Source organism: Callospermophilus lateralis, chromosome 9, assembly GCF_048772815.1.
Source record: "Callospermophilus lateralis isolate mCalLat2 chromosome 9, mCalLat2.hap1, whole genome shotgun sequence".
NCBI lineage: Eukaryota > Metazoa > Chordata > Mammalia > Rodentia > Sciuridae > Callospermophilus > Callospermophilus lateralis.
This window is the reverse complement of record NC_135313.1, coordinates 41,738,181-41,752,906: the sequence shown is the minus strand read 5'-3', so window position 1 is coordinate 41,752,906 and position 14,726 is coordinate 41,738,181. Positions and strand designations below refer to the sequence as shown.

General features: G+C 34.0%; 1 protein-coding gene across 1 annotated transcript in view; it reads right to left on the bottom strand.

The window, feature by feature from the left end:
- Tmeff2 (transmembrane protein with EGF like and two follistatin like domains 2) overlaps nucleotides 1–14,726 on the bottom strand; it is a 235,323-nt gene that overhangs the window by 40,451 nt on the left and 180,146 nt on the right. The window contains exons 6-7 of the mRNA XM_076865894.2: nucleotides 5,688–5,836; nucleotides 4,887–4,946 (exon numbers count right to left, since the gene is read on the bottom strand). Of these exons, the coding sequence (XP_076722009.1) occupies nucleotides 4,887–4,946; nucleotides 5,688–5,836 (209 nt within the window). The remainder of the gene's footprint in view (nucleotides 1–4,886; nucleotides 4,947–5,687; nucleotides 5,837–14,726) is intronic.

Sequence of the window (14,726 nt, the reverse complement as noted above, 5' to 3'; positions counted from 1 at the left end):
CCACAGAAACACTATCATTGAATTATACATATTTTAATGTTATGCTCTAGAAAGTTATCAAAAATGGATTTTTAAAAAATCTCCTAAAATGGATAGAAAAATTAGAAAGAACCTTTTGACATGTTTCATAAAAATCAGTGTTGAAGACTTATCCATTCTATGTTTTCCAGTGATGCTTTGTAAAAAGATCTATGCTAAATAGTTCTAATATAATTTATCATAGAGAAACTTCATTTTTGGTCTCTGAATTTAGTTTTTTATATTTATATCAGAAAATGAAAACCTAAGTTCCACTTAACAAAGACCTAGGTTGATTTTGTTCACCTTTGTGAAGCCCAAGACAGTGTCTGCCTATGGAAGAAACTCTATAAATATTTGTGGAATAAATTGACCAACCATAATTTCTCTTTTATCTCAGGGCTAAATGCAGTAACTGCAATGGTTTATGTTGCTGATATATTTATTTTTCTTAACAGTTCTGCTTTTATGTTTTCAATTTCTGCTTAAACAATCTCATTGAATATATTTTAATTATAAAACACTGCAAATCCTTTTTGGAAACTGGTGTAGAAAGTCATAAAATAAAATAGAGTTTACTTTCCAGATGATTTAAAAAAACAAGAGTTGAACTCTATTTTTTTTTTAACATTTAACACCTTATAGAATTAAGTACATTATTACTAGATAAAGATGTAGTCCCATATTCTGAAGCTCAACCAGGCTTTTAAACAAAAAAGCAGCACAATCAGAAAATACATATACCAGATGAAGAGAAAAAGAATGGTTAAGCTTCATTTTCTTTTCATTACAAGACATGATAGGGATAAATATATATCAATACATATGTATATTGTATGCATTACATTTACATTGAAGGAAATGTTGCAGATTTCAAGAGGCATAAAACATTTGTTATTTTAAATTTCTAGAAGAAAAATTTAATATTAGCAGTTTAAAATACTGGAAAGCCCTGAAGGCCCTGGCTTTGTGGTTTTATAAAATTTGTGTTCTTTTGAAACTTTCTACAGGAGAATGCACTGTCCTCAACTAAGCCCACATCTTAGACTGATGAAGGGAAAGCAACATTAAATTGTTTAGCTCATCTAGCAGGGAGTTTGCCACTAGGCCTTGAAACAGGTACCCAAAGCCTTGGATTCAAGATTCAGCAGCAACTTGGGTCTCATTAAAGGAGAGAGGACGGAATAGAACCCAAGTCAGGGCAAAGAGAAAAAAAAAAAAAAATGCAGGCAGGGGGCAATGCGGTAAATTCTTTGGTTTCCTGTAACTGTCTACATTTATGTGCCTGTGAAGATTATGGAATTCACATCTTCATGAAAGTCAGACACACTGTAGGCCATTGCACATGGTAATTTTATTTTAGGATTGCTTTCTTAGTTGGCATCTTTTCTTTCGCTGCCTCACTTCATTCTTCCCCTTTTCTCTTTCTTTTCCCTCCTCCTCCTTCCTTCCCTCCCTCCCTGATCCCCCTACTCTCTCTTTCTTTTGTAAACTCTCCTAGATCTTGCTGGATTTTCTTTCTTTTAAAAAAAGAAGTATAATAATTTTGGTTTCTTTTTAACATTTGGGCTTTCTTTCAAGAAGATACCCATTTTTATACCGAGAAAGATGTGCTCTTGCATTACTAACTTTGTAGGCTTGGAGGAACAAAAGAAGGGAGTCCGTAAGGGTTTTAAATTTACAGTATCAATGACATAACAGGGAAATGAGAGTGTGTTAAGATCCTTACTTCCCTCTGGTGGGAGAGACTGTGACTAAGGGGAAAAGTGTATGTGGTATTAAATTAGCTGTGAGAACATAGCAAACTTCAAGGAATGTGAATCATTCAGTTTATGCTTTCCCTTCTTAGGAAGATTTTAGCCTGTGAAATGTAAATGAGGAGCACAATGACATATTGACTCTCCACTTTGTTCCTTTCATTCCCCCGCCCCCAAAGTCTGTGTCCCCAAACTCAGGAAGATGCAAATACCACTGGAAGCTAAGAAATGAGGAGGAAATAAGTAATTTCTGAAGGGGTGTACACAATGTATTTTAATAAAAACCACTAATGAAAATAAGCTATCTAAAGTAAATTCCAGGAGAATTTTAAGCATGCAATCAATGTTTAATTAGGAATTGTAAGCTTCAGTTGACATTAGTATTTCCGTTGTAAATTTGTATTGGAACAAGCATGTATTTTTAAACTTTTAAGTTTTCTTTGAGATTTAGTAGATAAATTTGGTGGTAAACTAGAAAATTCTGGACCACACTGAGTGAGTAAATAGTTTTCACTTGCATGTACTGAAAAAATTCTCTTTTATTTCTGTGTCCACTAGAGGATAAGGTAGGAAACCATGTCAATTAAAAACAGTGACACTGAACATCAGAGATAATCTGAAACCAACACAATGTATAAACTTTTTTGAAGTAAGAATTTCTTTTTGAAAATGAACAAATGGATATATTAAACCTGAATAACATTGAGAGAATGGTTAACTCTATCATGGTATTTATTGGCACAATTCATAAATGTTCCTATATTTGCACATGATGCTAATCAACTTGAAGAGTTCTTTGTTTCAGGGAGAAAATTTTATGTTTTATTAGTCCAGTGATGGATGGTTTAATGGAGAAGGTTTTCATTGAATGTTAAAGTTCCAAAAAATTTTTTCCAAGTGAATTGTTTTGAATAACAGATATAAAATTATTTTCAGTGTAGTTATTAGTAGTGGCTTGGTCACTGTCAAGATATAGTTATTATTATAACAAAGTATAAAATTTATACTTAATTTATCCACAATTTTAAACATGTATTATTAGACTTAATTTTTTTATTACTGTGTTTTATTATTTTTAATAATTATTTTCTGTGGAACAACATACCTCAGGTACATTTCTGAGAACTTGAGTACTGTATAATGTGACACAAAATGTGTTATTTATCAGATAATTTAGATAAAAGGTGTGTATCATGAGATATTATTTTTAACTATTCTAGGCATAATTATGGTATTATAATTTTTAAAATAACGATTGATCTTTCTGAGATGCATGTTTAACCATGAATGAAATCATACAATGTTTGGGTTTAATTTCACATACTATGCAGGTGGAGAGAGAGAATAGGGTGGCATGGGAATGGGTTAGTTATGAATCGATGTTACTAGGTTTGAATGATGAATACATGGGGGTTCCTTAAAGAAGACAGTCTATGTTTGAGTGTACTTCACATAAATTAGAAATGATTGACAAAAAGCAGTAAAATAAAAAAAAAAAATGGTCCTCTGTATTCATGGGTTCCACATTCTAGGACTCAACCAATCATTGATCAAAAATATTTGAAAAAAAATCTGTGTTTTACTGAACATGTAGAGTTATTTTCTTGTCATTATTTCCTAAACAATATAGTACAACTATTTACATAGCTTTTACATTGTATTGATAGTATAAATCATCAAGAAGCTGTGTTTAAGTTATTTGCAAATACTATCCCATATCATGTAAGGTACTTGAGCATCCTTGGATTTTGGTATCTGTGAAGTGATCTTGAAACCAATTGCTTATGGATATAAATAAAATATGCATATCTCTTAAAGATTTTATAATTAATGTAAGATATGAGGAGTATTGGGTAGAATATCCATTTGTTTATCTTGGCTCTCCCTAAACTTATTGACCATTAGACTATTCTTTTCAAGGAACATCTGTTGACATATCTTTTGGATGCTTTGGGAAGAGGTATATAATGACAAAACTAAAGTTTTTCCATGTATCATTGTTCATGATAATTCCAGGCTTTTGGCATATGAGAAGTTTTATTCACATGTTAGAAAATATTAAGATAAAATGTGAAAAAGTTTTTTAAAAAAAGAATCCTTTTGTTCTTTCCAAATTCTGAGATATTTAGGAGATCTACAAATAAAACATCTGATCAACTATTTTTCCAATTTCATAAGACTACATATATATATATATATATATATATATATATATATATATAGTCAGAAATATTATTAAAGGAAATAAAATTTCAAATGGTAGTATATATTTGAAAGATAACAAGCGATGCCTTTTGATTAATTATTAGCCATAATAATTATAATTGCTTCTTAATAGCTATATGGAAAATTCTATTTAAAAATATTTTACATGTCATTATCAACCTTGATACTTTCATTTTCATGTTTTTAAGCAAAAAATTTATATAAAGTTTAAGAATCTGATAACATTCCAATTATATACCATACATTATTTCTCAATCTAAGAAAATTATACTAGGTAGATCTATTCCTGAATATAAAATTCTATAGTTGCAAAAGATTTATACTTTTTGCATAGAATTTTTTATGATTTTGCATGTCTGAGTAGCTATAGTCTAGTTTCTAAATAAATTAAAGGATTTTATTTTTTAAAATAAATTATACATACTGTTTTAATTTAGCATCTAAAGAGACAGCCTACATTACTATTTGTAGTTATCCTTTTAGCTTTTCAGACTAGCAAACTTTTTCTTTGTTGACTTTTTGTGAAAATTCAAATAAGAACATTTGCATTTATTATAATATACTGCCAAAAATTGCATTAATTTCCATCGATGCCCATTAATTTGATAAATGTTTTGTCATTTGTACCATTTGCACTGTCAAAACAATTTAATTATATCTTACTGACATTTTTGACAATTGCTCTAACTCTGGCAAAAAAAAAAAAATATGTGTTATTTGTTTCAAGAAACATTTATTCTTGTGTATTGAAAGCTTGAATTAAACAAGAGAAGACCAGCTCATATCATAAGTCTTGCAAGGTTCAATCTAGGATAAATAAGAAACAATGATTTCTTAGAATTCTTACAGAAGTGCTCATGTTTTGTAGTAAAAAATTTTATGTACCTGCATAATCTGTTCTTGCGTAATGCCCATCTTCAGATTTAGTAGTTGTAGTTGTGTTATCTGTGTTAAAAATTAATAATAAAGATTGATTAACTGTCTCCTAAATATTTAATATCAAACATACCCAGCAGTATTTTCATTGCAGTTAAAGTTTTGTTTTTTGTTTTTTTTTTTTTTTTTGTACTATAGTTCTAAGCAACCTGTGTACAAAGACAGATTTCCAATGCATATTTCTGCTTGGGAAAAATTAAGAAAATAATGCCAGTTTTCTAAACTTTGAGACAAGGAGATAATTCATAATTATAACTGAGATAATTTGAATAAAGAAATATCAACCACCCCTCAAATGTTTGTATCTGAACAAAAAAATGAAATAGAACATTCCATATATCTGCTTTTTAAAATATACTTGAATATTTCTACTGAATCAACATAAAATGGTGTGATTTGCTTTTAATCTCAAGATTCCTAATAAATTTTTAGATTATTTGTTAAAATTCATTTTGACTTTCTTTTTACTCTTTGCAACAAGAATGCCTGTTATCTTCTGAACATTATCTTCTGTGTCCATGATACTGTGACAATACAGTCCCATTATATAGAAAAAGCTGCAGACTGTTGCTGATAGACCCTCAAACACCTATAATCAACACAAACACTGTAGTAGACTATACCATCCATTGTAAATCAGAACTGTCTTTTGGAAATGAAATAGCTGTCTAATAAGGAGTTATCTTCACTTTTCATTTCTGCACAAAGACTAAAAACATTCTTTGAAATGAATTTTGGTATGAACATTACCTTGACATCGACCCAAAGACATGACTTCAATTTTCTCCTGTTTCTGACATGATGCTTCTTTGATTTGACATGCATTATCATAAGATTTCCCATCAGAAGCACAGAGGGGATTGAAGTTGGTTTGAGAGCAGTCAATGTTGCACACACACCTAAAGGAAGAAGAGAGAAGTAAAAATATGTAACATCAATAGTATTGTTACCACACTATAAATAAAACACAAATGGAAGAATTGCTAGTTTGGCAGAATACAGGTTGGTAAAATTTAATTGTATTCTTCCAGGGAAACTCCTTGCACTTTTCTATCTGAGATGAAAAGAAATAGAACTAACAGAAAATAATTCAAAAGATTGAAGAAAGGATGAAAAAAATAGAGAAAACTTCAGAAAGTGATCATCAGTTAATCTCTGCCTCTGGAACTTTTAAATTGTGCACATAAACTTCCAAGCTGATGTGTGCAGAATTTGAATAGGCCAAGAAAATCATGAAACTGCTCTAAAGTCTCTAAAACATAATCTTACTGTTCCTTCCTTTCTCAGGGTATCTCAATGTTCAAAGCTTGAGGAAATTACTCAGATGGCAGTTAGGAGAAAACAAGAAAATTATTTGGAATATAAGAATGAGTGAAATTTCTTCAAAAGAAGAACGTGCATAAATTGTGCTAAATGGGAATCTTCAGTGGTCCTTAACATTTTTGGGTGTCACAAAACCTTTTGGGAGTGAAATAAAATCTATAAATTGCTTCCTAGAAATTGGCAATACTCATATAAACAAGTGTTTGTATAAAATTTCTGGGATCTCTTAGGCCCTTTGATCCATACCTATGGATTTTTTTCCAAGATATACATTGCCTTTTTTCTACCTCTCAACTTAAATAATGAAATAATGAGTAAGTAGAAAGTCATTCATAATGTTAACATTTTTTCAGCATCTAAACAATATTTGGTGAACTAATAAGAATTAGGTCATCTAAACTATAGGAATCAAACATTTTGAAGTATACTTTATATGATTTTTCAATGTTATTCTAATTAATGTTGTAATTTATTTTGTTATTCAGAATATTGTGATTTTGGGTATGTATGTATGCAAATCAGTTTGTGATTTAGAATATAAATTCGTATTTAAAATTATTATTAATGTTTACATTATTTTCCTAAAGAGACTATATGCTATTTGAAGATGTGAATCACACAGTTTGCTCTGTACATCTTACTTGAGCTGGGAATATAATGATAATAGTAATAACCAGCTTTCGACATGTTGGCCTCTTAACACACATTGTTTTATTTTATCCTCACAACATTCACTTTATAGACCCAGATATTACATAACATCAGAGCTAGTTGATTGTAGAACAAGGATCCATTTACAGGTATGTTAAGCTAAAACCCAACCCTTTCCCCCTAATGCCACATGTTGTAAATTTAGAATTTCCCAGATAAATACACAGATTCATAAGTAGAGTCCTGGGCTCCAGTAAATCTGGGTAGAGCCTGGGATTTTGTATTTTTTAAGTACCCGACTCACTTTTGGGAAATCACTGCTTGATTGGTGTGTTCACTGAACCAGGGAGTATTTCATAGATCATACATGTTAGAATTACCTAGAGTGTTATTAATATTGCTTGCAGGAAATGTGATCATGCAGTGACATAGTATTCTCTATTTTCTTTCTTCTTCTTTTTGCAAAATAATTGCTGTAGGAGCACTTGATTATTTTTATATTTACCTATTTAGCAACAAATAGCTAGGCCAGATGGTAACAACTCTAAATGCTTAACTCGTTGAGGAGCAGTGTTCCTACCTCCACTATCATGTCAAGGTATATTGCTACCTGAGTCTGAGACTTGACATCTGAAAACTGGAGCTTGGGAACTGCCTACGTATTTAAAGAGCCTTTGCTTCTCCCAGAGAGAATCCAGAGAAGAGACACTATGTCAGAGTGCCTTCACCATATGTATTCAATAAAGAAGGAGTGGGGAGACTTGACTTTTTGCATTTTAAAAAAAGGTGACTTGGGGCTGGGGCTGTAGCTCAGTGGTAGAGTGCTGCATGTGTGAGGCCCTAAGTTCGATCCTCAGCACCACAGACAGATAAATAAATAAAATAAAGGTATTGTGTCCATTTACAACTAAAAACAAAAAATGTGGTTCATTTTGCCTTTAAGCCAGTTTAGGTTTGATTATGTGTCTAATTTTTAAGAGTCTTTTTAAGGAGATAAATGTTTAGCAGAAAAGAAAAGTATGTTGTTTCATCTGTCTATCTAAATAGTAAAGTAAAATATCAAGGGCTGAATTAAGCCCAAAGAAATGCTGGAATGCATATCAAATATATCTGGACTCAAAATAACTGACAGTTCTGAAATATATTTGATACAACAAAATGATGAAATAAGAAGAGAAAGTTTGGTTGAATTGACCAGAATCGATATTTCAGTGAGAAAAATTCACTTAATTAAGCCCTAATCCTAAATTGAACAGTTATTCAGGATATTTTAATAAATCCCCTTTCCAATTGGCTAACTCCTTTTATTTCCCCTTTATTTATTCTTCCTCTGATTTGGTGTTAGTGCCACAGACTTCCCACCACCCACACTGTCCTCCCTCTCCTTTCCCAGCATTGCTTGTTCAGGGCCTCCTTTCAAGATTTGTTTTCCCTTTAGAAATTTCTGGCTCTTGCTGCTTCAAATAAAGCCTTTCAGGAAATGGATAAGAAAAAGATAGAGATATCTGGGACTTTTAGTCTCATCTCAAATGGAAGACAGAGATTCCTTGAGGTGAAGTTAAGATGTAGTTTTCTTGGGATATAAGCTTCATGCACACGTGGGCCATTTTGGTCTTTTTCTATATTGCATACCTTCATTTTACCACCCTCTTTCTTTCCTACTTTCTGGACTTCCAATATAATAAATAAATCAGTATAAAAGTAAATAACAACAACAACAAAAAAGCTTTCTCGAGAATGTCAACAATCACCGGAAAAGGGAAGTCTATGAAGATTATTATTATTATTATTATTATTATTATTATTATTATGTGGAAATATCTTCAAGGATTTGCTAAAATAGCTAGAAAACTTCAGTTTGGGAAAGAAAAATGTTGTGACTGTATTACCAAGAACCCATCATTTGTTTCCATTATACCAATTAGCTCTGATTATATAATCACTTACTGTATTTTGTGCATCTAAGTCTGTTAGAAGCTTTATTAATTGGAAACACAGGCAGGGTTCCAAGATCATAGTCTAAAATTTTAAGTCCACCTTGACCTCTACTGACACAGACTAAATAATCTTTGCCTCTTCTATTCTTTCTGATACTTTGGACACACTAAACTTTCCATGAGTACATGTTGTACAAATAACTAAATCAAATGAGTAACAATTTTGTGTTCCCAAAAAAGAGTAGCCACTATTACTATCTCCATCTCATAGGATAAGAAAATTGATTCTTGAAGAAGTCACACAGGTTTGTAAGGGGAAGAGCCTAGTTTCACATCTAGGCAGTTTGACAACAGAGCCAGCACTATTCTACATACTGAAAGTTGAAGAAAAAAATAGAACAGATATAGATTTCTATCATTAACAGATTAAAGGGATACTTTGTGGATAAACAAAATTTGAAACACACTATATTTATTTTTTTGAATATTGATTGTAATCTTATAAATTTACATTGACTCTTAGTCTCCATCAACCCAAACAAGTGATCCAACCTTTTTCATATCAACTTTTTTTATATCACTTTTTTATATTGGTGAATGTTAGTTTTAAGATTGTATAAATGAATAACTATTCTTAGAATGAATAACCAATCTCATTGGCATTAACCTCACTACTTAAAGCATCAGTTAATCAGAAATTGTATCCTTAAGTAAAATGCTATATAAGGTTGGCTCCATGTAAAAACAGACATTTAAGTACACATACAAAAAATACACCCCAATAGACTTTATCGAAATTACACAATTTGAGCGTTTTAGCAGTAAATCTTTTCCAAGTCTCAGCATTCTTTGAAGCAGAAACTTTCTGAAAGTTTATGTACAAAGAGAAGAGGGGCTTTTCTTGTTTCTATCAGTGAATGGATTTGTGTATGTTGCGTGGGGTGGGCCCACACCTACCTCCATGGTGGCATTTACTACATTGTTAATGTGCCTATTTAACAATTTATATCTTTACTTTTCCATAACCTTTTCAAGGGAAAGGCATATTACTTATCTTTGAATTCCTGGTATCCAGCACTTTGTATTGTATGGTCTTTGAGAGTGCTTGTTGAATGAATTGCTGAGAGAATGGCCAGATGGAGTTGGAAGGAGTACAAGAAAACAGTCCCTGTGCTAGACATCAGCACTGCCGGGGAACATTTTGGGATATCCTAAATTAAATTTAAAGGGACTGGAAGGGGTAGGGTGGGGGAACTAGAGGATGGTAGTCAGTAAAGGAGTATGGAAATATAAACTTGAAAGCTTGATTCAGACCCCCATTTACTGAATTTCAGGCGCCACTGCACCCCACTTTTGAACTTTCTCAACTATTAACCTTGACTAATCATAAAGCACCAAGTACTTTTGATGAATGAATGGACTTTCCATCTATCCCAAGATTTTTCCTGCTTCAGGTTATCCTACCCCTTTCATCAATAATTAATGTAAATACAGTGCAAACAACTTAAACCTATTTCCTCAGATTTCATTTTAAAAACACTCTTCACTTTATAGTTAGAAGACAGCTCTAATTGCTCTCTAACCTTGTTGCTGTTACTACCTAAGCTATCCTAGGACCTAGACCTTCCTTTTTTCGTTTTTTCTCTCAAATGTACATAATTGCACAATAATTCCTCTGGTTTTAGAGAACTCTCTGTCTCACGAGTTTTGGTTTAACAACAACTAAGAGAGATAACTAGTGATATAGTCATGAAAATTCTCATCTATTTTTGTGCTACTTGGCACATGTGAGGCCACCAAGGAGATTGCAGCTCCTAAACAACTAAGGCTCACATCTTCCTTTCTTTGTCTTTCCACAGCAAGGCTACTGGTTCTTTAGGACCTCAAACACTTTGGTCTCTCATTGTGACAAGGAGATGCTTCCACTGGCCAGGCCACTACTTATGTTTTGTGATCTTTAGATACAGTTTTTGGCACCACTATAATTTAACTATGATAGCAACTTGTCAGTTTATTGATACTTTCATCCAATGAGAAATATGAGTCTTTGATAAAACGGTGACAGAATTATCATATAGTATAATAATGAAATTGCAAATCATTTTGCTTTAGCAGTTTATGTAAATTAATCCAGGGTTTTTCTTTATACAAAAATGAAAAGAGCACATTTTTAAAAGCAGAAACTAACCCTTCTTCACTGCTTTTGGTGAATAATTGCATTATTATTCATTCTGAGAGGAGTAACTAGTTAATTACAGCATGTCACAAGTATTTTATGTGAGCCAAGAATTTGTAAAGCTGAGGACTGTATGGATGCCTTTAAGGTTTGTGTGTGTGTGTGTGTGTATGTGTGTGTGTGTGTGTTTTCTTTTCTTCTTTTTTTCAACCCTTTCAGTCTTTTGACATTTTGACACTGCGATTACGTAGATCTCTTCTCTTTTCGTCTACAAAGAAAAAGAATCAGCTGTACTAGAAAATAATAATTTGGGGGGCCTCTATGTGGAAGTACTATCTTCTGAAAATCCTTTAGAGACAATTAACATTGACCGAAAACCTTAGCTCTCTGAATTATAAGAAAGAGAAATATGAAATGATTTGAAAAGATCACTTGATGGAATAAAGAAAGTAAATTATAGGAAGGAAAAGGCAGCCCCTAAAACAAGTCACACACATTTATAATTGTCTCATGAATATTTTGGGTAGTTTGACATTAATTTAGCTCCCTGTCTCACTTGAAATGACTCTTCCAAGGATGATCTACAAGGAGTTAAAGGAGTCTTGCCCATGTGTTCAGGAATGCCTTGTCATCCGCCAGAGTGTGAGGATGCAAACCCTGCCAGCTAGCAAATTACTTATTCATGTGTCTGGTTTGTGGCTGCCCTCTAATTTCACTAGATTTTGTTTCATCTATTAAACATGGCTGTCACTTATTCCTCTCTCAAGGTCTCTGACTTGGTGTCCATGCCGTATTTTGACTAGATAACATTCCCGGCCAGTTTTAAAGCACCCAGTTACACTGCAGTGAGGTTGGATATCTGGGTTGTTTTTTGACTCTGAAGGTGGTTTATTTCCTTTGAGCTGTCTGTCTCTGGGGCAATTAAATAGACCCTCTCTGGCCTGGCCAGTAAATGAGGTCAGAGCCACTGTCTGTGCTCATCATCAGATCCGTAATGGATGAGCTGCATTATATTAATAACAGTAAAAACGGCGTGTACCTTTCATTCAAGACTCGGTGATACTTTAAGCCCATTTACTCATTAACTTTCATGTCACTCCTTTTGATGGAACTTGATTATAAGTATTTTATCTGAGAAGAAACTACAGTGCAGGAATGACTCTGAGTTACAAGGGGAAAAAAAATACAGCAAGAAATGTGAAAATGCACTAGAAAATTAAACCCTCTGTACAAAGGGTAGAAAAACACACTGAGTGCTAAGCTAGTAAGTCTCTCCTAATGTTACTCAAGTGACACTTAAAAAAAATTGTAGGGGGCAATCCTTTTAGTTTTGAAACCTAGCAGGAAAGGGACAATGCCTTTCTCTAGAAGCATTATCAGGGCTGCATTGAGTTTTTCCAAGGGTGGTCAGGCTTATCTCATACGCAGAGAAAGCTCAGCTGTCACTAATACTGATCTTTCATAAGGAGATACAGCATAAAAGTTGTCTTATTATTTTTTTTTTCAAAGTAACAGGCATGAGTTTATTAGAAGGGATGGGAAAAGAAAAAAGGGGGACATCCTCAAGGGACAGAGTGCGTCCTCTCAGAGAGCAGAGGAACCAAAAAAGTTGGCTTATTATAAGGAAGGTCTTGGTAATACTAAAGCTCATTGGCCGAAAAAGCCTAGAATAATAAATAGCCAGTCAAAGGAAATCTGAGCAAAAGAAACGTTTCTCTGAGTGGTGCCAGGACTTCCAAAAACAATCAAATGTTTAACATAGTGTCATTGCTGAGAGACCAACTGATGGCCACACATTTAAATAATGTCTAAGTCAGTAAAGGTAGATGGGGAATGTGACTAGAGCTTGGAATTTGGTATCAGATAGACCTGTGTTTAATCTAGGCTTGGTTATTTATTAGCTGGGTGGCTCCTGACTTGTTTCTGATCTTCCTCAAACCTTAGAGTCTGCACCTATGAAAGTGGAGATACCCAGGACTGTAGGAACTAAATGGACCAATGCACCCAAACTGCCTACCAAACCTTCTGAGAAGTTAATATTACACACAAAAATACTGGTCCTCATTACCTTTTGACTTTCTAATCTGAATTTCTAATCCTGGTGCAGATCTAAACCTTTTATGAAATACTTCAAAAGCCCACCTACTTGGGCCCAACTAAGAAATTTCAAAGGTCTTGTATGAGGTCCAAGGAACCGAAGTTGCTAAAATTGCTACAGGTGATTCTAATGAGTGCCATGGAGAGCTGAATGATATTAATTACCCCTTTCCACCTTCTAGGACGACCTAATTTTTTTTCCAAATTTAGCTTGTGTAAATAAGATTCACTATGAGAAATTCTGATGTTATAGGTCTGGGGTAAGACTCAGAAGTCAGCATTTGAAGCAAGATCTTAAGCCCTTTCTACCCCATATGGCTCTTGTCAGCTGTAGAGAAATCTACTCTGGTTCTAGCCACTTCTCTTCTGTTCATTCCATTGGAAGGAATTCAATATTCTTTTGTAAGCCCATGGTTTAGTAATATTGATTAGAAGGTTATTACTATATTTTTTTAATACAGCACATACTTCAGATAGTATGCATATGGTGTCAGGTGACACAGGCAGGTGACTAAATGCATTGATTAAAAAAAAATCGCCACCATACCTTTAATCCTAGTAGCTCAGGAGGCTGAGGCAGGAGGATCATGAGTTCAAAGCCAACCTCAGCAACTTAGTGAGGCCCAGTCTCTTGAAAAAAAAAAAAATACATACTATGTATGTGTGTGTAAGTGGGGCTGGGGATAAGGCTTAGTGGTTAAGCACCCCAGAGTTCAATCCCAGGTCCAAAAAAAAAAAAAAAAAAAAAAAAAAAAAATCAGTGGTGGAGCATTCAGCAGATTCCGTTTACCAAATAAAACCAAAACCAATTGGTGAAAAAGGAGATGAAACTATGGAATAGAGCAGATTTCCCTGTGCCTGGCACCTTGCTCCTACATCCTCAGGACTCTCTGGTTTAATAGTCACAAGATAGGACAGAAGAGGTAGAAGGTGGAGAGTCTGGAAAAATGGGTAGAATTTAGATGAAAAGTGGTGGAGTGAAGGACACGGGGAAGTGTGTGCGGGCAGACAGTGCTGTGAGGACACGAAGGGACCAGTCTGATTGGAATGAATGCTTCCCATCAGAAGAGGCCACACCACACTCCAGACAGATTACATAGGGCCTCAGTTTCAATCCTGGGAGGAGCCATTATTGTCTAGGCAATGGGGAGTCCTGAAAGCTTTTTGCACACAGGGTGACCAGAAGGTCAACATGATAAAAGAGGTGCTTTAAAACAGTGGAGAGTGGGTGGAGGACTTACCAGGCTACTGTTTGTACGGTAAGAGGGACATGTGCAGAAAGTCCAGGATAAGGGAAGAAAAGGAAGAATCAATCGATAGGGCTCAGCAGCTTGCTACTTAAGGCACAGCACAGTGAAATACTAAGGCAGAGATGTTAGCACAAGGCCCCTCCTGATCTTCCCTTTCCTGCTTTCTTTCCTGCCCTGCTGTTGTGTTCCAAATCGGAAACTTAGAGAAGCAGCAGCTGTGTGTGACCCGGGAAGGCTTCCTTTCCTTATGGGGAGAGTTTTCCGTCTTTGCTTTGGGTCAAGGTCAGACAGGGCTCTGTCATGATGGTGTTGCCAGGAAAGCAACCCTTCACTACAGTTTAAGGAGATTATTCCT